This window comes from Rhopalosiphum maidis, chromosome 2 (genome assembly GCF_003676215.2).
Source record: "Rhopalosiphum maidis isolate BTI-1 chromosome 2, ASM367621v3, whole genome shotgun sequence".
In the NCBI taxonomy this organism is placed as follows: Eukaryota; Metazoa; Arthropoda; class Insecta; order Hemiptera; family Aphididae; genus Rhopalosiphum; species Rhopalosiphum maidis.
In genome coordinates, this window is record NC_040878.1 from 73408602 (window position 1) to 73433260 (window position 24659).

General features: G+C 26.2%; 3 protein-coding genes across 6 annotated transcripts; 1 reads left to right on the forward strand and 2 right to left on the reverse strand.

Moving 5' to 3' along the window:
* Positions 1-123: 123 nt before the first annotated feature.
* Positions 124-2940, reverse strand: LOC113554542 (nuclear pore complex protein Nup93-like). The gene has a single exon (XM_026958427.1). The coding sequence runs from the start codon at positions 2685-2687 to the stop codon at positions 270-272; it is 2418 nt and encodes an 805-aa protein (XP_026814228.1). The 5' UTR covers positions 2688-2940; the 3' UTR covers positions 124-269.
* A 4167-nt stretch (positions 2941-7107) lies between these two features.
* LOC113551819 (methyltransferase-like protein 22) lies at positions 7108-17603 on the reverse strand. Of its 4 annotated transcripts, none has more exons than XM_026954325.1 (7): positions 17476-17603; positions 14609-14783; positions 10025-10147; positions 9751-9939; positions 9423-9590; positions 7547-7646; positions 7108-7414 (listed from the first exon to the last, which is right to left on the reverse strand). In XM_026954325.1, exons 2-7 carry the CDS (start codon positions 14709-14711, stop codon positions 7228-7230), a joined length of 870 nt encoding a protein of 289 aa, XP_026810126.1. In that variant the 5' UTR covers positions 14712-14783; positions 17476-17603; the 3' UTR covers positions 7108-7227. The 4 variants fall into 4 exon arrangements, with proteins under 4 accessions (XP_026810126.1, XP_026810127.1, XP_026810125.1 ...); XM_026954326.1 differs by lacking the exon at positions 17476-17603 and adding an exon at positions 16860-16969; XM_026954324.1 differs by lacking the exon at positions 17476-17603 and adding an exon at positions 16739-16940.
* Positions 17139-23132, forward strand: LOC113551818 (protein disulfide-isomerase). Its single transcript, XM_026954323.1, has 10 exons — positions 17139-17330; positions 17528-17708; positions 20611-20808; positions 20895-21163; positions 21235-21468; positions 21534-21734; positions 21809-21979; positions 22050-22181; positions 22308-22397; positions 22728-23132. Exons 2-10 carry the CDS (start codon positions 17540-17542, stop codon positions 22782-22784), a joined length of 1521 nt encoding a protein of 506 aa, XP_026810124.1. The 5' UTR covers positions 17139-17330; positions 17528-17539; the 3' UTR covers positions 22785-23132.
* The last annotated feature ends 1527 nt before the right edge of the window (positions 23133-24659 follow it).

The window sequence follows — 24659 nt, forward strand, 5'->3', positions numbered from 1 at the left end:
ATTCCCGAATATTTTATACAGCAATTTATTATAATCATATCATTACATGTATACCTAGTCAACGACTAGAAATTGTATTGAATACAACGGTTCTATATGAATTACATTATACGAATAAGGTCATTAAAAGGTATACTGTATATTAGGTTATAATAAAAAAATCACAATTTATGTAGCAAAAAAATGTAATGTTATTATTTACTTATTAATATAATAATCAGGAACAATAGTGCCAACCATAGGTACATTGTTACAATAAAATCTTTAACTTAATATAATAGAATTTCGGTTTGCACTAAATGATTGATTACTTCAGAGTTGATTTGGAATGGTACACGACCTGTGAATGATGTTATGGCTTTTGCCTTTTCCCTGATGTATTCCAACTGTGCATGCATTTGTTCTGGATCCCTGGCAGATTTTTTGGATTCTTTTTTAATGTCGCTGTATTGTGAATATAACATGTTCATTGTGGCCGTCATTACCCCGGGTATAATTCTTAATATTAATTCATTGTACTTCTTAAATGAACCAAGCCGTTCTTCCACTTCATTTATAGCCAATGGTATCAAACCAATTTTCTGAAGCACATCAAATGCCAATATGTATTTGTGATTGTTGTACTGTTCGAAAAATATAAAAACATTCTTCAGCATATTAAATGTAAAAATTGCTTCCTCAGTTACATTAATTTCGACTCCTATTAGTCTTTCATTTAAAACATTAATATAGTCAAACACTTTGTTTTTTGTGTTAGGAGTTTTGTCCAATGAAGAGAAGATATCCGGTTGAATGACTCGACTCAGCATAATGTTGGCAAGTTCGAGTACTTTATCGTACTGACCAACTAATTCATACAATTTAGCTGACACCTCGAGATCACACTTTTGTTCTGCAAGTGAAGCTGTTGTTCTGATAATATCCATTTTCTGTGTTTCTGATACAATAAACGAGTCCAAAATACCATTTTGCTTTTTACCATCTGGTTTCAGATATCCAAATACTCTGTCATATTCATCAGTTTCATTAACAAGCCCAGCTACATATGAAATAAAAAGTGTTGTTCCTTTAAATTCAGTGTGTCTCAGACAATAGTAATAGTTAATGGCCATCTTAAGATCTTGATTTTCAAATTTGGCACAGTAAATTTTCATCATTCTGGCTATATTTAATCTATCTATTTGGTTATCATCTTTGGATAAAATTGGCTGATTAAAGTCACTGGGCAAATACAGTAAACCCATTTCATTCAAAACTATAGCCACGTGTATGGCATGACAACAAAGTTTTGGGTGACGGAAAATAAATTGAATAGCCGATTCGAATTGACCAGTTAAAAAAAGCAATTGGAAATAAGACATAGGCTGAACTTCACTGAATTGATCTTTGTATTCATCATAGATCATCGACTGGAGCACAGGATATGTGAGTTTGTCTTGATCATTTCTGACTTGACAAAGTTTTAACCAAAGATAATCGTCTGCAGTCTTGATCACATCTGAATGTTTACTCGACACATCAGTAGCAGAGACTAACGAATAAATAACTTTTTTAAATGGATCATTGGAGTCCCACACCATTGATGTAGTAAATCCCTGGTCATTTAAGTTGACATAGTTATGGTTGTTTCTTAGGTTTGTAAAAACATTTAGTAACACTGGATCATGGTTATTTTTTTCCAAAATATGTACAACAGATTCTAAATCACCACAGCGAATTAGATAGTATACCAATGGCCAAAATGGAACACCGTCATAAAATAACTTATCAGGGTTATTATACTGGTTGATGTAGACACTTACAAAACTTCGCACAAGTGGATAAGTACCAGGGATACCACCAAGTTTTGCTTTGGACATGTGGCTCTTTACATAGCTTTTCATGAACACAATATACCTCTGTTCGAGATAGGTCCTGGCATTTCCAATCATTGTATTTTGATTGACCGCAGAACTCCTGGCATATTTGGAACCGTGTTCTGGTATGATTTGACTCATACATTTGACTATTTTCCACATTTCGTTTACGCGGTCATCATGAGCGATTTCTGCTGCTGTTGTAAAAGACTGCAAAATGTCAGTTTGAACCCCGTGGTGTTCAACGTGTTGATTATATTCGCATAAATGTTTGGCATACGCAAGTTCGATCTGGTCCAGCTGGGCACTCAGGCCAAAGTTGGTGGTATTGAGTTTGGCAACAGATGGCATCACACTGGAACCAGGACTAGATGATGGGTTAGGAACGTAGCCAGGGAACGAGTTGATAATGTTGATTTTCTTGTTCCTCCAGCCCCTGATAGTTGCGTCGCTCTGTCGCCTGTCTATAAAGTCCTCGTTGCTTTTCTTCACCGATTCTATTAGGCTAAGTATTGCGTTTTGCACCTCGTTCTTCACAAAACTGTCTACGTCCATGTCAGGCTTTGGGTCCAGTGTGTCCATCGATCCCGCAGAGCTGAGCTTTTCCAACTGCTTAGGCACCTGAGGGGCGTCCACACCGCGACTGCACAAGAACACATTGCCTTTAGCCTCCACGCCCGGCACGCCGACTTTGGTCCACAGATTTTCGGCGGCGTCCAACAGTTGTCGTATGTTCCGGGTAACGCTCGGCATACCCGTGTCGGTGATGGCGTTGGCCTGTAGCTTCTCGGCCGTCATCACAATCGAATTCCAATCGGTGTTGCCGGCCATTATTAATGTTGTTATTTTATATATTGAGTACCTCTATACGCAAATACTGTAAATGATCATTTACAGTATTTGCTATACGTCAATGCGTAATTGTATTAAAATTATTGCGGTAGGTGTACGACCATAGATAAGTATAGACAGTATAGTTCAATAGATACTAATAAAAATATATTATTTAACGTATTTGATATCACAAAACAATACCATGCTGTTCGTTTGCCCGGCAATGTTGTCTTCTGGGAAGCTCTCGTCTTTGAAGATAAGGTCGGACAACTACACCTTATCAGCATTACGCTTATTTATTTCTAAGTTTTACCACTGTAAAACTGAGCGCTGCCTTACAGAGTTTTTTGAGGTTATGGCACTATTCTCATTTAATATTTATCATCATAGTACTATAGTAGCACCCATAGACCTTATACTATTACCTTATCAGGTCTATGGTAGCACCACGATGTAGATAAGAAAAGGTGATAACACACGGCTTGGTCAGGAGAAAAAAGTGGCTTATTTTTCGACGGCAACTTTGTAGTTCAAATAATATCCACAGGGAGCGCCACAAAATTCAAAGGCCGGTTATTTGAATTATTATTCAATAATAGCATTATAGCCACTATGCAATTATGCATTAAATCTTAATGAATAAATAAATAAATTTTGTATTTGAAATGAAAAATACCCGTGTGACTATGCATATTTATATAGTAAGTATATTTATATATATTCTTACTTTATTATATTTACTTTTGATTCAATACTTATACCTTATATTGATAGATACCTTATCTAATAAATATTTAAATATTTCTAAAATAATGTTACAATGTTACAATAATGTATAATATAAAAAATAATATACATAAAAGTAAATAGTTATCATATAATATTAAATAAGTAGTTACAACTTTGACTGTTCTGATAATTTTTTTTTGTTTTTTTGTCTAGTTGAATTTCTTTTGTTGCACGCAAAGTGCATTTAGCATTAAGTATAAAATATTATTATACTTTAAGTATTTTTTAGTTTTACTTATATACTTATAATACATTTGTTTTTAATTTAAATTTTAAATGTTTCATTTGTCTCAATTGTGTACAATGTTCATGTGTATATAACATTTTAAAGTAAATGTTTATTATTCATGTAACTATGAGTGTTGTGACTAAGTGACTTATAAATTATATCCTGAATTGGGTAGTACTTTTTACAAATTATGCAAATATAAATAATAAACTAGATTTATTACCTACATAAACAAGTGTGTTATTTAATTAAGTTGATAAAAATTAAAAACATAAAACTTAAATATGTTATAGGAATATTATAATAAAGAAAAATTAGTATATTATACATTTTTACAAAAGTTTAAAATTTAATTAACATATAGGTAAATAATAGTTATTTATTATTTATAGTAACTATAATTAATAAATTCAAAAAAAATTTAATCAATTAAGTGTTTATCTTAAATTATGCTGAAAGTTATAAAAATATTATATAATTAATACTATAATATAATATTATTAATAATTTTTATTATAAATTATAATATTTAAAGTAATAATACTAGTATCTTAAAAATTACTTAAAATGATTGTATGTACAAATAATTTATCATGGTATAAATTATTAGTACCATATTATAATATATTATTGTAGAACTGTTTAGTAATTATCTACTTTAAATTAAAAAATAATCATATAATTATTTTTGTGCCTATTGTGGTCTTTGTACCTTTGGAACTTGAAACAATATTATAATTTTTCCTTCACTTCCACTAGGATATCCTGATTTATAGCCTGATACAAAACATTTATTTGGCATTTTTAATTAATGAATTTACTTGTTAAACTTTTGAAAAAAATATAAACTATTGTTCAATAACTCAATAGTCAATAAAAAACGTTTAAATGGACAGTCATAGTTCTTACAATAAGTCTAATAAATTTGGAACAATATTGGGAGATGATTTTTATTTTAAATACTGTTTGTTATGATTGGAATTTGGAAGTCTACATATTTATTTTATTAAATTGGTGCCTATATATAACATTTTTTTTTATTTCAACTTGCTAGTATGATATAGTCATATTTCATATAATTATGAAATTTAAACAATAATATTAAATATTATTAATTATTATTAAATTTCATATTTTATTATAAAGTCTATATTCAATGCATTAAAATAGTAAATGTGACTGGCCTTCGAGTAATGTGGCGGTGCCTGACGGTATTTATGTTAACTAAATTTGTGCTGTCAAAAATCGTGCCTTTTTTCATGAAGTTTTATCACCTTCTTTTCTCTACATCGTGATTAGTAGTATTACTTATTCTTAGACTTTTATAGTTTAAAATTTAAAATTACATAAATTTTAATAATTCGTATATTCGAATTTCGCATTACAACATTATAGTACTGTACTTAAAATCCGCAAGCGGGGCTAAATTTATGGGAGAGCTGAGTGGGCTGCAACCCAGGGGCCACCATATATCTATCCGCCCCTGTCCGCAAGTAAATTGTGGTTGTTAAAAAATAACAAGAATTGTAATTTATAATTTTAATTATTACCAAGGCTGTGAATTTAATGCATTTGCATGTTTTTTTTGCTAAACCGTATAATAAAATGGATTTGGCCAAAATTTGTTTTGACTGATTTATAGTTCAAATACCAAATTTTATTTTGCATATTTCGTGGGGTAGAGGTAGAGCATATAAATGCATGTTAAATTTGATTTTTCGTTAGATTTTGTTTATAGCTCACAATCTTACTCAAAAAAGCTGTGTTGTATATCCTATAATAATATGGCTGTAACGCGAAACTCGACCACTCCGCGCGTGATTTTTCCTGCTCAATGAAATAAAATAAAATGAATCGCATAAAAAAATCATTCAACTAGAAAGAAGAATCGCTAATATAAAAGTCGATCAATTCATTTATTTCCTTAATTACAATAAAAGCCCGGATTAAAATGTCTTGAAACTTTCAAAAATATTCTAAAAGTTAATCAAAATTGCCAATTAAATTCAATAAACCCTTAAACAATGACTCACGTTTAAATTTATTTAAATTAGGACAAAATGATATGAGTTCATCAAACGCATTTTGGATAACTTGAAAAAGTAAAAATGATAATTCAAAAAATGTTTTAACCGTTTTCCCAAATCAGAGTTTTTAATATAGGCCAAACAAAGTTCTTTTTCAGAATTAATCTACCAATTTTAAATTGTGCGTTCTATTAGTTCAAATCAATAGATAAAAATCTTACGCGATCGTGTTTCATCGAGTAAAGTATATTTAAACAATATATTAGATATTATATTCTGTGGTTCTATTCTTCTATTTCATTTTTAATTCCCAAAGAGCCAACATTTTAACATTTTAGATTATCTTAAGATTTTATATGAACTATATTATGAAATATCTGGTAACTAATTATCATAGTTTTATTGTCTCATTATAGAATACAATTTAAGTTTGGTGCCAACAATTTTGTTTTGATAAAGTATAATAGTGTAACTGTATAAGTAGTATAACATACTCGTCGATATAATACACTGGCCCTTATATCGTATACTTACGTTAAATCTATTAGACGCGAACTAAAGGACCAAAACAAGTTAAGTTATAACTTATAAGTTATTTAATAAATTGTTATACAACATAAACCTAACGCAGTGGAAATAGTTTTTGTATCGGCGCATTATAGACACTAAAAGGTTTTTGTTGTTGTGTGAAATTCAGTGTTCAGAGTGTTCTCTACGGGGTGTCACGCATTTATGTTAAATTGAAACATTTTTCAAGAGTAAAAACATTTTCACTGTTTTACTTAGACCTAATAAGTAAATGATTTTTATTAAAAGTATAGTATTTAGAAAGGGGCTTAGAAATTGGGCCACATACAGCCGTTTACTGATAGATAATTTTATCGGATAGATTATTATGAATAGAAAAAAGATACTATAAACGTCAAATTGTTTATAGAGATGTTTTGATATAATATATTTGCATAATTTTTTTTTAAATTAATATATTTTTAAGTATTAGATAACTTATAAAGTTATCATGCATTGTAGTATTTAAAGCCAAATAAATTGTATTTTAGATTTTAAGTAAAATATTTCGAGAATTAGCTAGTAAAAAATTTATATTAATTTGTGTGTATCGTGTATGTATCGAATGTATAATATTAAATTTATTATTAATATGTTATAATATATAATATAATGATCATCGGCATGATGGTAATATTATAAGTATATTCTTTTTATTATACATATACATATATTATATTTATAATCTAATGTACCAGACATGCTCAAATCTCAGTACCATTATTTCTTTAACGATTAGGTTAGGTTGGATAATGCTAAAAAGAAAATTTCAAAATTAATCAGTTAATCATTGTAAAACATTTGATTAATGCTAATATTATATTTAAATAATGTTTCAAAATAATACAATAATAACTTTACTCAAATATCCAATGGCTAATTTTAATGTGCCTACATTTTATTTTTGTCTGATTAACTACATTTTTTACATGGAATTATTGGCGGTTAATTTGAATATAACTAGTTCTTTGGTTTTTTTGTATTGGAAATATTGTGGAAAATTGCAATCTAATTGCTGTACTTCACACCAATTGTTATTTTGTGATAATAGATCATTGAAGTATTCGTAACACGGAGCGCAAACTTCCAAATCGACTGAACTAAATACATACCTGTTGTCAGAAATAGGTGTTATAGCATTGATTTTTAGTAATATGTAAGTATAGTTTATAATATAGTAGTTGTACAATAAGAAATTAATATCTATAATAGGTACGTTATAATTTTATTTACATGTTCAATACCTTTTTTCCATTGCTATATAAGCGGTTTTTCTAGGAGATGTTGTCATTATTTTTTTTAGGGTATTGACAAATTGTTTGGTTATGTCATTATCGTAAATCACTAAAAAAAAAATTGTATTGTACAATGTACAATTAATAAATAATATTAATTAATATATTATTATACTATGTGTTCATGATTTACGGTTGGTAAAATTAAATATTTCGGTTGATAGAAAAATAATTTGATTTAGGTTTTTTTACTGTATAAAGCATTATAGGACATATAGTATTAAACTTATTTTGGAAAAATCAAATTTGTAATTTTTTTCTCGAGCATACACTACACACAGTATTACATTCAATAAATTATTTTTGAATTGCACCCTTCTCCCTTTTCGAGATCAAATTTGAATTTGAAATTATTTTTTTAAAGGTAATTTACATAATTTGCTTTTATCTTAAAAATTGAATGTCTGAGAATGATCTATAAATCATATAAAATTAAACAAAGGTTTGAATGTTTGATTAAAATAGTATATAATTATTAGGTATACTAAATATAACGAAATTTTTTTTTACTATGCTTAGATGGAACAAAAGGTTAAACATTTGGGTTTCAAAAATAAATTTAGTATACTTAATCCTGTGTGTCATAATAATAAAAAATTAAGTTAAATTAAAGCATATACGTACTTCGACATATTTATAGTGTTATCTTAAAACGTGATCACAATATGTATATACTATATACTTATATAATTATCATTAGGTATAGGTTAATTACTATATCATATATAGGATGTCCCGCGAGGATTTACCTATCATTGCAATATCTCTTGAAATAATGGAGATATCATAATTCTGGTTTTTTAATAAGATTCACAGGGACAAAAACTACAAATATTTCATATTTTAATTTATTTTTATGTTTTGGTAAAAATGTTAAAAGATGTATTTTTTTATTTAATTATTTAAAAAAAATTGAAGATAGCCATTTTGTAGAGTTTTTTTCTGAAGATATTGACGTTTTAAACATTTTAATTTCATCAATTTCCTGATTTTTAATATTTTTTCTAATTTCGAAAAAACTGCGAATTATTTAATACGACAGCGCCATAGTGGTATATCATTGTATCAAACATGTGGCCCGTGTGCTCGTATGGCTGGCGAACGGGTTTCATCAGTGTGGTTCGCAATAAACGTCATATTTTATTTTTTTTAAATTGTTAAATTTTTAAATAAAGTTAATAACTATTTAACAAAATATCAATATGTACATTTTTGTTATACCTAGTATTAAGTACGGTTATATTATAATAATTATAATAAATAGATAAAACAAATGTATTTTGTTTACTTTGAATTTAGTAAAAAAAGGTGTTTTGTCCGCCAACGTATAAATACGTAATAGTTAATATTTTATAGCTTGTTGGTAATTTGAGTATGGCATAGTCCACAATTTAAATACCTAATTTAATGTTTTGAAATTATTATCTTGTCCCATTTTTTGGCAAGACATAAACATAATAATAATTTCGCAGTTTTTTTGAATCCAGAAAAAATATTAAAAATCAGGAAATTGATGAAATTAAAATGTTAAAACGTCAATATTTTCAGAAAAAAAAAACCCTACAAAATGGCTATCTTCAATTTTTTTTTAAATAATTAAATAAAAAAATACGTTTTTTAACTTTTTTACCAAAACATAAAAATAAATTAAAACATGAAATATTTGTAGTTCTTGTCCTAGTGAATCTTGTTAAAAAACCAGAATCATGATGTCCTCATTATTTCAGGAGATATCGCAATGGTTAAATCCTCTCGGGATACCCTGTATATGTATTTAATTTTTTTTATAATTTACAATTTAAATAATATGTAAAATATAACATACCATCTGCAGCTATTAAAATTTGTAAATTTTTTAACTTGTCATAGAGTGCATCAGGCAATTCGGGTTCGTTAAAATTCAACGGTAAAACTGTTGTGTGACTAACGACTAAATCTTGATTTAAGTTTATGTTTTTTTCAATCATTGACAATATATCTTTGTTATTGATATCTAAAAAAATTCAATTAAATATCATAGAGCATTAGTTATAGATATAGTTTTACTTTTTTTTATAATATTAGACTATATTATTACAATCAATCATGAGCATACAACCTATGTATTTTTATAAATCGTAACCATCTATCAATATAGTAATAACCAGGTTTACCTGTAAAAATGACTTCTTTGCAATACATGGCGGCTACAATTCCAGACAATCCTACTCCAGAACCAAGTTCCAATATAATTTGATCATTAGTGAAAATATCCCTGTTTTCCAGGATAAAGTCGCCCATTAATAATGCGCTTCGCCACACTTGCATACCGACCATATTTAATAAAGTTCGATTTATATGCTCTATAATACATGCAATAATATATATCAAACGCTAATTATTTATTATGTTGAATATTATGTATAACGGAATCTACGACATTATTACCTATTATAATGCCTTTGGCGAGCGGACTTCTTCGAACCACTAAATCTCCATCTTCATCAACGGACAATTTTTCTGGACAAGGCTTATTTGGTTGGCATTTAAATTTAAATGTGCTCCTAACAACTATAAATACTTGATTATTTATGTAGAAAAAAATGATTTGTCAACCGGTTTTTCATTCAAAAAAGTCACGTTGTATACATTTACTATTATATTCTGTGATAAATAAGAGTTGAACACGCCACTATTAGAGAAATACTAGCTGGCTCCGATATTGATACACCTATATGCATGTTAGATTCCTTTACTCCCGAAACTAATATAATTATCGTTTTTATTTATAATTACTTTTGTTTTACAAATGTGTACTGATGATTTGACAACATTCCTATTATATATACTTATTCCGCTGAAAAATAATGTTAAATACACGTAGTTTACAATGTATTGTTTTCTGATACCTATATAATATATACTTCTATACACAAACAACGCACTAGGTTTGTGTAATAAACGGTTACAAACGATTTATAGCATTACAATGATAGAATGGTGATAGGTACTAATATTTCTATAGTGTATTTTAAAATTTTAAATGACGAATGCAATAATTATAGTATTATACAATATTGTACATTCTAAAATATCTGAAATATTTTTAATCTTTATGCACTGTCACAGTCACACTGATATATATATATATATATATATGTATACATTATAAATATCTCAAATTCCATTTCCATTTTGTATAAATCTGTTTTCTATATTGAGTATATATTATACAATATATTAAATATTATAGTGTTATTTAAATAATTTTAAAATTAATTGTATTTTTATATTATAATCACGTGTAACATGTATAAATATGTATCTCCAGACATATCTCGGTAGGTCATGCAAGGCCGTAGTCAGGAGTGGGTTAGGGTTCAGACCCCCCCCCCCCGAAATTTTTTCTTGAAATAAGATTGAATAAAATAATATTTTTATAATTTCATATTTTTTTTACAAAATATAACATTTTTATACTCTAACCTCCACCCCTAAATAAATTTTTCCGGCTAAGGCCTAGGGTCTATGAACCAAACTTTCGTAATATAGGAACGGCAATAAAAATCGTTGATCATTATCACTTTCCTCTTTCACGAGTCATTCAATTAATATATTTCTAATTTTTAACTTTAATTTTGTTATAAATAAAATTATGTCATATATGTATTTACAACTTAATGGCATGGCAATATATTAATAATAATATGTAATCGACATATATAATATAATACAAAAAATTAAGTATAATCGAATTTATCTAATCATGCAGATTATTGAATATTCGGTAGGTGTTAAAAACGGTTTAAAAAACTAAATTGGGTTAGTTAAGTTAAGCCAATGTTATGAATTTTAATAGATATAACTTAAAAGTTAATATAGCGTGATTACTGATTAATTAGTTACCTAGGTATATATAAGTTATTTTATATAATTTTCCATTAGCTAAATAATTATTTATAAAGTAAATAATAATAATAATAATGCATTAAGTTATTTCCGTGAATCATTATAATATGTAATACTTAAAATATTATAGTATGTACTATATGTTGATATGTTGTACAAACACTACAAGCAACTATGATTAATATAATAATTAATATGACATAAATATTAAATATACATAATATAATATAAAATTACTGCTATTGATATAATTCCTCCATGTATTAATGATTATGCAGCAATACACGTTTTACTGTTTTACATTTAATTATAAACCTACCTATAAATGTAAAACAATACTTAGATTAAATGCGAATTTAGTACCGTAGGTAGTATAAAAAAAAAATAGTAATTTTTTTAATTTTCTAATTACCGGTATGTTTCATTATTTACGTATTTCAGTATACCTATTCAATGTACATTTTTTCTATACATTTTCAATATCCAATACAAAATTAATTTAAAAATATAAAAGTGATGTGCGTTTTACCGTATAGACACATATGCCATATGTCTATGTGTATATTGTATATACCTAACTGTTTAAGCATTTCTGGTTTGTAAAAGGAGGTCATACTGAAAATATTTAATTCCGTTAAGCTGTATATGACACTATGCGTACATCATCAGTAATAAAAATGCAAAGAATAACTAGAGCCTAAAGACCCATTTAAAAATGATTTTGTTATTTCGATAATTTAATTTAATTTATAATATATTAAATTATCGAATATAATTTATTCATATTCTATTCTTATTGAGGATCTTTGGTCTAACTAAAGATGAAATTTAGGAGTGATAAAATATTATTTTATTATGTACTTAACTTTATAAAGAGCCATTTTTTTAGATTGTAAAATTTTGATTTTTTAACGGCCACGGTTTTTTAAATTATAAGTAAACAATAGCCATGTAAACCAAATCAAAATTATTGAAAATTATCCAGGGGAGCACAAGTATTAATAAAGTCTATAAGATATTCCTTCAAATAATGATTTATTTTTCTTTATTTCATTAAATAATATAGAATATTTTAAATATATAGGTAGATTTAGAGGTTTCTATAATATCTGTTTTTATTTAAAAATATTATTTTTATTATACAATTATTCGTTATTTTTGTATGTTTTAGTCATATTTTTCTGAAATTGTCGATTTTATTGTAGCCTGAAAATGAATAGGATTATGTTTCACAAAAAAAAAAAACGATTCTGAACAAAGATCTGTTATTTTTTATTTTATTAGTAAAAATTCACATCTATAAATGACACAAAATAAAGCAAAACATTTTGAAAGTTATACCATGGCCCAATAAATGCTAATAAAAATATTCGTTATACATTTCTGCTGCATGTTATTCATTTTTAAATAAACAAAAAAAAAACAATTCAATTTTTAGATTCTAAGCGGATAACGGAATAAATGAATAATTATAATTATATTTTTTTGTGTGCCTGTCATTACCTTTTGGAGCAGAAAAAATGTTAAGATTTTTAACTTTGATTTGGTGGTATTTGGCAGTAAATTTGAGGAAGAGGGGGAGGGGTAAAGAAAAAATTATTCGGTAAAAGTTATTACTTGGAATAGTTGGAACTTAATACAATATAACGTATAATATATATTTTACTATACGTAATTAGATTTAAAAAATATATAGATTTATTTTTAGATACTACTTATTCATACCATAAGTCCATAACCCTATTCATACTGTTTTACTGTAAGCTACCCTATTGACTCAAAGGATAATAATAATATAAATATACTCGTAAATATGTATTATTAAAATAATTAAATATTAATAATATGAAATGTATTTGGTGATTTAAGCTGACAGATCGTCTCTGCTTAGAATCATTTTTCGTATACAATGATATATCCCTAGATATATTAAATTTAAATTTAACACATCCAATATCCATTACAATGATCCACTGGAACCTTTTATATAGCATGTCGATACCACTATGCCCTTTTTTTAATAGGTGAACATAACTATTCATTAATTTTATTACATATTATCTAATTGTTCATATTGTGGCTATAATACATAGTAAAGTAGGTACTATAAGTCTATAACTATATGTATAGTATAAGATATAATATAGATTACACTATAATCTACAAAGACTTCTGATAAAAATGTGTATTATTATATTATATTTACTTATTTTACTTAAAAAATAAGATAAGGTATGTACTATGCATATTTGGAAAAAATATTTATTTACATAGCATCGTACATTTTTAAAGAGGAGAAGTTTGAAGTCAGTAGTTTTAAATTTTTTATCATCTCATCCTTCTATGCCTACGCGGCTATGTTCCTAAATTTGTATTAGTAATATGTTACATATACATAAATAATCATGAATTATATTTTATACATTTATACATTTTCAAGTATTGAAAAAATTATTTTGTGAAATTAATACAGATTTAAAGATATTTAAAATTTAAAAATACAAAATACCTACTAAAACTCGATTTCGTAAAAAGTAGCAAATTCTCGCATGTAAAAACTTATATTTAGGTTCATCTATTTTATGATAAATTAATAATAGCTACCTAAAGCGATTAGATAAAATCAATATAATAGGTATGGCTACTGTAACTATTATAACCATTGATTATAAATACTAGTATTTATAATTAATGCTATAACATCTTTATTAATTATTAGGCTATAATTTATATTTTAGACTAAATATAGGTATACTGTAATTTATACATGTAAAAGGTATGATTTTAAGTATTATATTAAGTTGAATTAATTTTATTTAAACAGTTGGATAGAGCCAATAGAGGTTGAATACATATATTATAAATATTTGTTGAGTTATAAATTTTACACATATTATGGTATTGTGTACCTATACCTAATACAACTTATATAGATAGTTATATGTTTTATGTTTTATCCACGATTCAAAATGAAATGATGTATTTTCTGTATACTGGCTACTAATACGCTTATAAAATAATATATACGATTAACTGGGTTTTTGGGTTTACATTTAATCATTTTCATTATTAGATCTATAGTATTTATTATTGGTTATTACTAATGGTTAAAAAAAAACTTACTTCTTATGTTATGAGTTTCACTAGATTCTTGTCCCTCGTTCATTTCTAGAAATAGTTCCGACTGTAAAGTACGAGTATTTGTAGTGGTACCTGTAGTCTCCATATTTTGTATTTTGTCAAATTAAATGAATTGATTTTATCATATTTGTACAAACAGCTTATAATACCATTATATCTAAAAGAACATAATAATACATTTAATTAATGCTCATTGATATCATATATTTAAATAAGCAAATAAGAATAGCCAGGACTTTATTAAATGTACCTATGCCAAAAAAAAAAAAAAAATAATAAAAAAAATACGCTCAGGGTTTGTGATATGATTATTATAGCCAACTAACGCGGCCAACTTTATTATACTGCACATTTGTTTTATTGTCCTCAATTCCTCAATAAGTATATAATGTTTAAGTAACCAGTATTATCATAATATGTTATATTTATAAACGTATATACGTGTGTTTGTTAAATCGTTTTCATAATTTAAATTTATATAAATTAAGCATATAAAAACTGATTTTATAATTATTTTGAAACTTTTCGTCTCATTTAAAGGAAAAAGAATAAGATCAAGATGTCAAATAAAGAATAGAAATCGAAACTTATATACAATTTTATTATTAATATAATTAAAATCCATGATTGTATTAAAGTTAAAATTTTAAATGTTTCGAAATGTTTTTGTAAAATAAAAAAAAATAGAACTAAAAGGATTATAGCGAGACCAGGCAAGTCAAGTGTAATAACTAATAGCTGGTAAAGAGTCAAAATCGTATATTGAGCAATGAACAAGTATATTTAATTTCTGATCCAGCAAGAAAACACACCGATTCTGATTTTGGGGATACGCAGAGCTTATCATTTGCCCCTGGGCCTGGTGTGTTCCTTCACTAAACAGACAAAACATTTAATATAAAAAAAATATAATGTATACTGTATACAGTAAAGTTATCATTCACTAACTCATGGTGAATACAATCTAAAATGTATAAAAAGATGTAAATGAGAAATTTTTAATTAACAATTTATGAGACACTATATTACATTTTCGAGTATTTCTACCCAGCAATTATTAAATGTTTATTTATTTTTATATAGATTTCATTATAATTAATCAATGCACAGACACTAAAGACTATTTATAGATTTTATATTATAATTAATAATAAAAAAATATCACTGATGACTAGTAATGTATAAATTATAAATTTTTCTTATAAATATTAAAATAGCACCGATATTTTTTGAACCATCGGTAAGATAGAATATCTTAATATAATAATATATTCTCTAGGTTATACTTGTATATTATGAGTTAGAGACAGCCAGTAATTCGTATAGGAATGGTAGGTAAGCAGTAATATTCAAATTATGCCGGTCACCGATATCCCCGCCCCGCCTATGACAAGCTAAACGTTAAACCGTCTGCATGTAACTTAAATTTGAAGTTTTAAAATTGTATTGCTGAACATGGGCATCCGCGTCCCCATACATTTTTCTAGGAAGGGGAGATAAAATTAATTTAAAAAATAAATGAAGATTTTTTTATACATTTTATTTATAAAGTACATTATTATGTTCCGTCATTATTACAATTAGGTACCTACAAATAATGCTTTGGAAAACAAATTTAAAATCCTAGGGAGGAAATACCCTGTCTTGCCCCCCTGAGGACGCACATGTTACTGAAACAGATCCGTCACAAATGAATAATCTATGTACCTGTGTAGTATGTAGGCATAAAGATTTTCAATAAGGAAATACAAATATTAACTACAAATAATAGTCGGCAGTAGATGTGATTTCATATAATGTAATAGATGTTAAAGAAATATCTATACAGGGACGGATTTACGTATGCGTTAGGCCTTGTGCGGAAAGTATTGCGGGGGGCTAAATAATCTATAAACAAATTATCACATTTTATTATTATTAAACAACATTTACTAATTTCAACTCATTACTCGCAAAATTAATTACCAGTAGTTTAAGTTCTATATTATAAATTGTTTTTTATATTTAACATAATATATTAAATAATTACTAAACTGTGGGGGCCCTAAGCTATAGCCTAATTAGCCCTTTCTAAATCCGGCCCTGTATCTATGGTTGCTACCAGATACATACCGGCCTATATTGAAATCTGGATGAGTAATCACTATTTATGCACTTAACGTTGGATCATTGAATATTTCGTATTAAGAAAAATTAAGAAAATACATATCGTGTATAATGTGGATAAAGGCACCTTATATTATTATTCTTTCGACTACGTGTTATGGTCACAGTACTTTACGAAATTAATAATAAAATTATCATTATGTTTTTTTTGACGTGTCTGAATTGAGATAAGTAAGATAAGAGCACCGACTGTTGAGCATTAAGTGCGTGAGTGAGAGAGAGGAAACGCAGACGACGTACGCTACAATTATTGGCTCGAAAATGTGTTCGCGTGTACACTGCGCCCGCGGACCAATGATAGGGCACCACGAGCCAGCACGAACATTTTGTTTACATCATCAACATTTTATCAGCGGCGGACAACTCCGCACGACGCACATTTTTCCGTCGCTATTCGCACAACCAACGCAGAAGTGGTCGTCGTAGTCCCCTTAGTGTAATACTTGTTAGATCCGTTAAGTTTTTTTTTTTTAGTTTTATACGTTGTTTTCAAATTTTACGTGCACGTTAAATCGTCATTATAATCCAGCACTTTCCGGTAAGTACTTAAAATCCTCGGTGTCGTCAACGGCTGTCATATTATATTTTATAGGTGGATCTCAACATCTCGTCTATTGTACAGTCGTAACTGTACAGTATTGTAATAATTACCTGTGGTTAACGGTGATCCACCACCTACTCACCATTTATGTTGTTCTCTCTATGATGCATGTTTTCGTATTTTATTTTCTGCAGAATCGAATCGACATGATCCTTCACGTAGCGTTCGCAGCGTTCCTGTTTGTAAACTCGGTGATCGCTGACGCCGGTGTCCAGGAACAGGTGGCCGTCGAATCTGACGAAGGCGTGCTTGTGTTAACAAAAGACAACTTCCAAAAGATTGTCTCGTCGTCGGAATATCTACTCGTCAAATTCTGTGAGTAAAAGTTATGTTCATGTTGTTAACAAACATTAAAACTGTTTCATTTTAAAGGTTAGAAAACATCATCACAACCCATCTAATTTAGTGGTTTTATTGTATGACACATAGGTTTTTCCATTGATTGAGAACCATATTTTTCAGAGTGGGGGAAGGGTCTTTGTGGCTTTGGTTTTTTATTTAATTTTAATATCTAAATAATACACAATATTATATTGAATATAGTTTTTAAATAAAAAGGTGGTCAATTTTGTAAGTTCTTTTAGTTAGTTGAAATTCTTAATTTTTATGTATAATTTCAAATGAAATATAAAGAATACAAATTTGTATAATTAATGAATAGTAAAAATATAAATGTGATCAGTGTTTTTCTCTCTTCTGTACCTATTTGGATATTATCCTCGACACCTATTTTTATTCAATGAAAAGAATACTATTGATTGACTATTTTATCTTCTCTTAACGCTTTCATATTTTAACAAATACTTTATAATTTCTCTTGACGAATAGGTATGTTTTTTATATAGACTAAAGGTATTAACATTTGATGTGACAATCTGTGATAAAATAGATTAATATACTTTTAAACTTCTATAGCTTTCAAAGAAAAATTGTTCAATTCTTATAAATCTAATCGATAAATATGAAATAATACAAATTAACCAATGATGGTGTTAGCAATCCATTCTTATATATTAAAACATTTAGTATTATTTTATAGAGAAAATAGATATTTTAATAACTATTTATTTTTTATAATAAGATATTTTATTAATTGTTCATAAAGTTAAAAGATAAAAATAAACTGCTAAACTTATTATTTAAGTGGCTTTATTAAATTATTAGTTATATTTTTAATTTTTATATCTAATCAAACCATTTATTGAATATAGTCGTCATAAATAGATTCAAGCAACTGATATTATATTAAACTGTATTTATAGGATAGTGTTATCAAAACATTAATAACATAATTTCTTATTAGTCATGTTTATCTGTTAATTTATTATAATGAGTAATTATATTTAAATTGATTATAATTTATATTATATAACTATTATTTAAAAAAATTTCATCCTACAATTTAACTATTTATATTCTATAATTAATGCTATGGAGTAAATATTTTACTAGCTATAACCTGTATCATAAATTTGAGTACCATATATTTGACTATAAACATTTTTTTTACAAAAAAAATGATTTTTTTATTATTAATAAACTAATAAAAGCACTTGCCTACTATTTACTATTATCATTTATTTATTATACATTAAAATATGCATTTTTTTTTTGGCTTAATTTTTCATACTTATATAAAAACTGATAAAAGGAAAAACATTTTTTTAACTTGAATATTACATATAAATTATAACTAAAATTTTTTTTAATTTGGCCTGACCCAATATGTTACCAATTATAATTTCATTACAAATTGTATTTTATTATTGTTTTTATTTTTTGAAAATTTCAAGTTTCTTAATAGTTTTTTATTGTTGAAAAAAAAAAAATTTTTAAATATTTATTTGTTTGCATAATTTTTAATAAAATATCTTGTTATTAATATTTCTTTATAACATTAAAATGTATATCTATGGAATTGGTACTATTAAAATTGATAACCAATAACTAAAATTTATTTTTATAAATAATAACCATATAATTAACTACTTTGTGTGTGTACTATAATATTGATTAACTTTTTTTATATCTATAAATTATAATGTAATAGCAATCATATTTCTCTACTAATTTCTATGTTCAGAATAAATTATTTTTAATTATCATGAATATTAAATTTGTTCTTTTTTGAAAAATTGTCTACTTTCTTTTTAGTAATTGTATATATAATTTTTTTTTTTATTATTAATATTTGTACAGTATAACATTTTCAAGTATAAAATCGTATACTTAACCTAGATGTCCCATATTTATATATCTATGGAAAAAAATTGATTGTATGTGTTTAAATATCTGTGCATTATACTTGACAAACATTTAGGCTAAAGCAGTGGCTTATATAGTGGGGGGAGTGTTTTTGGGGTTCAAACTTCCCTGAAGTGTATGGTTGGTACGGGCATTGATTTTGATTGTATTATTAATTGGAATTTAAGAATGGAAATTTTATTTATTCCCCCTTCCCCCCTGAAATTATTTTCTTTGTATACCACTAGGCTAAAGCCTCTACTGTAATGCTAAATGTAAAACCTTAAAATTTATTTACATTAGATACATCAAATACAATAATTTTAATTTATACCAAATCATTATTTTATTAATTAATACATTTTGTTAAGGTACAATTAATTTTCATTTGGCTCTATGAGACTAGAACAAAAAAAGCTATTAACTAATTAAAAACTATTTAAAGAAAAAAAAATTAATCAAAACAACTTAAAATTTGTTTTAATATAAATTTTCTTTTATACTAATTCAATGGTTAAGTTAAAAAAATTATAAGTGTAAGAAAATATTTAAATTATAATAATAAATAAAAATGAGTTAACGATTAGACTTTTTAAGTTTTAGGGTATTAAAATATAATTTATATGTCATTATAAAATATAAATGTTATTTTAAATTTATATATTATATGCCTTTTTCAGTATATTCATCAATGATATTTATTAATGTTGATTATATATTAAAGTGTCCCATATCAAGTTTGTAACCAATTAGGATGTAAATCAGTATTATATGAAATTAATGAAAATTGTATTGTAACTCATCATTTTTTAAAACTTTATATTTAATCTTTATTTGTTTGCTGTGGATGTTGGTTATAAGAACATAAAAATTATAAAAACTAAAGTTTTTACTCAATGAATTTGAATTTTGTTATTATTTTTAAAGTTTATTTATTATTTTATAATTTTGGTGTTTTATGTACATTTTGTAGATGCACCATGGTGTGGTCATTGCAAACAATTAGCACCAGAATATGCAAATGCAGCTCAACATTTAATCCAGAATGAAATACCAGTTAAATTGGGCAAAGTAGATGCTACTATTGAGAGTGACTTAGCTGAACAGTTTGGTATCCGAGGATATCCAACTTTGAAGTTCTTTAAAAGTGGAAAATCAATTGACTACTCAGGTATACAAAAAATAATTTTTTTTTTGATTGATAGTGTTATTGAAATTGTCATTTTATAATAATTATTTTGTATTTTAACAATGCAGGTGGCCGAACTAAGGATGAAATCATCCAGTGGGTAATAAAGAAGTCTGGCCCAGCTTCAAAGGCTTTGAACTCGGAAGAAGAATTCAAATCGTTCATCGAGGGAAAACATGTTGCTATTGTTGGTTATTTCGAAAATTTAGAATCAGATGCAGCAAAAATATTTTCAGAACTGGCTGACTCTGTTGATGATCATCCATTTGGTATTGTATCGGATTATTCTAAATTTCCTGATTTAGAACACAAGGATACATTTGTTTTATATAAAGATGTAAGCTTTAAAATGTTAATATATAATTTTTTTATTATAGTATTATTTATAAATTTTGATTTTAATTTTAGTTTGATGAAAAGAAAGTTGTATTTGAACAAGAGATTTCCAATGTTGAAGACATCAAGAAATTTATTTTTGTTCATTCATTGCCTCCTATTATAGAATTCAACCAAGAAACTGCCCAAAAAATATTTGGTGGTCAGATTAAGAGTCATTTATTACTCTTCTTATCTAAAAAAGAAGGACACTTCGAAAAATTCATTGATGACATTAAGCCTGTTGCACTTGACTTCAGAGGAAAAGTAAGTTAAATTGTATTTATTGATTTATAAAAATTAATTAATTTGATTAAATTGTATTTCTTTAGATTGTGTTTGTTACTATTGATGCTGATGAAGAAGAACATCAAAGGATTTTGGAGTTCTTTGGAATGAAAAAGAATGAAGTACCAAGCATGAGAGCAATCAAACTTGAAGATGATATGACCAAATTTAAACCAGAATCTTCTGAATTAACTGGAGAAAATGTAAAGAAATTCGTCTCAGATTTTGTTGAAGGAAAAGTTAAGGTATGATGAATGATAATTACTAATTATTATATTTTCTATTGATTATTGTTTTTGACAAAACATTTTTTTTTTAGCAACATTTACTTTCTGAAGAATTACCTGAAGATTGGAACAAGAACCCAGTCTGGACTTTGACTGCTACTAACTTTGATAGTGTAGCTTTGGATTCAACTAAGAATGTTCTTGTGGAATTTTACGCCCCATGGTGTGGACATTGTAAACAGCTCGCTCCAATTTTGGATAAAGTAAACAAATATAAATCTAATGTTGTTATTACTTAAATCAAGTTTTTATTCATATTAATTTAAATTTTAGGTTGGAGAATATTTTTCTGATAAAGACGATATTATCATTGCCAAAATGGATGCTACAATTAATGAACTTGAGCATACCAAAATTTCCAGCTTCCCCACACTAACCTTCTATCCAAAGGGAGATAGTCCAAAAGTATGTTAAGACATTTTTTTATTTGTAAAACTTTTTTTCTAACTATGAATTTTCAACTATTAAATACATTTTAAAACGTAGAATATTCTTTTACAAAATATTTCATTAATGAATTATATTTATTAGGCCATTGAATATAATGGAGACAGAACATTAGAAGCAATCATTAAGTTTATCGAAGCTGATGGAAAACAAGAAAGTTCTTCTAGCACATCGGTAATTATCATTTTTGAATCAATATGTTATTACTACAAAAGATTAATAGCCATCCTCGCTAATGAGTCAAACATTTTTATATTCAAATTTGTACCTTTAACAACATAAAAATTTTGATTTGAAACTATATAATCATGGCTATACTTCCATGTTCATTGTCTAAACAAATTAAAAAAATTGTATAGATGCAGTATGGTAAACTAGAAAGTTAAAAGAATTGTTTTATTTCAATTATAAATAGGTCACCTTTATTTGATACATGCTTGTATAAAAAATAAAAATCATAAATTGATTAAAAAAAAAATTAATAAATAAAATATTATTTTACAGAGTGAGGAAGGAGAAGAAGAAGAAGAAGAACGTGAGAAGCCTAAAGATGAGTTGTAGATACTTATTGTAAAGAAATGTTTATAATTATTATTAATTTTTTTGTTCCATCTTACTCGTGAAAAATTTCAGCACATTAGTGTTCAACAATTGAACTAATATCTAATTGTGTATATATAGCTAATTTTGGTTGTATTTGCATTATTTAATTTCTACAAAATTGGTATTATTACAATTGTATGAAAAACAATTTTAATTTAATTTTCATAATGTACCCTTTCTCAAGACTGTCATAGATGGTTCTGAAATTGACTTCTTAAGAACCATATTATTTTAAATCAATATCTATGATGTTTCTTTGATAAGTAAAATAAAAATAATAAAATTAATATTTATATTTTTAATTAATTCATGAATCACTATTTTAAGTTATAGTTAAAAACATTTATTTATTAAATCACAATTACTCAAATTCTAGAGTAATTTAATTTATAGATCTTTTACTAATTTTATATACTAATAATAACATTGATTTCTGAAATTAATTATAATGGTAAAGTTTAGCCATAGATATTTATTAATAATATGATACAAATCATCATATATATATATATTTATATTTTTTTTTACATTTGTTATGTATTAAAAACAAACATGGGTGTATTTTTATTTTAACATCACAAAAATTCATATTTTTACTTCATTTGGTTTGTTAAAATGTTATCTTTTTGTAGTTACTTTAAAATAAATGCTTTATGATTTAATATAACATACTTTTAATTTATTATGGTGGTTTAAAGGACACATTTTTAAAAACAGTACAACGATATTAAAAAATGTGATAGATTAATGGCATGTGAGTTTAATTTAGTTATTTTTAGTCAGTGTATATTTGCTACACGTTAGACGAAATTTTACCAAATAATTGTTTTCTGATAATAATGTTTAATACTAAGTGCTAAATTGTACTTATATTATGATATAATTTTTAATTCCCAGAAATGTTAATACAAAAATATATGATATATTATCAAAACACTTAAAATATAAGATTTATTTTATAAATTATAGTTATAACCTTATAGCTAGATACTTAAAAGTAATTATTATTAATTATGTTTTTTTAAGAAATGTTCCAAATATTTCATGTAATCCTACATGGCTACATTGTAATGTTTATGTTCTATAAATTATGAATTGAACAGATAATACTAAAGAATATATATTTTCTAAATTAGTTTTTATCATCATACTGAACTTACCCTTTCCTTTCAGGTGTTTTCCATTTGAAACATTTATGGACTATTTTTATTGAAATCTTGAATAAATCTAAAACACAAATTAACTAGCACCTTGAACAGTATGGGCATTCCCATACTGTTTTTCAAAAGGGGAGGAGGCAACCAATTTATTTGTATTATATACAATTTTGATCATATGTAATTATTTTGTAGAGAATTTAATTGTCTGAAGTAAAGAAGTCTATGTGCAAAATGTATCAATAATATTGAACTTTTTAAAATTACTTTAAAAAGTAATAATTATTAACTAATATGCATTTAAGCAACAAAGGCAAGATAGATCTATGTGAGAAGTTTGAAGTATATTATAATAAAATCAATGGGTATTTTTAATTTTAACCAAAATGCATTTCATTATGATTGCTTGTATGTGGAGTGGAGATAAACTTCAGAAATGTTCTTAGGTTAGGGTTGCCATTATATTTTTAGACTAATTTCAGACACCAAAGTTCTACTTCAGGGGGAGATGATACCAGGGACCAGTGCTAGGTATTACATGTGAACAAATTAATATATAAATAAAAATAATATTAATAGAACTACATTTAGTAATACCTTATTACCAATCGTTTGTTATACACAGACAACGATAATAATAAGTTACCGTCTGTCGTGAAAAATGTATTATATTGAT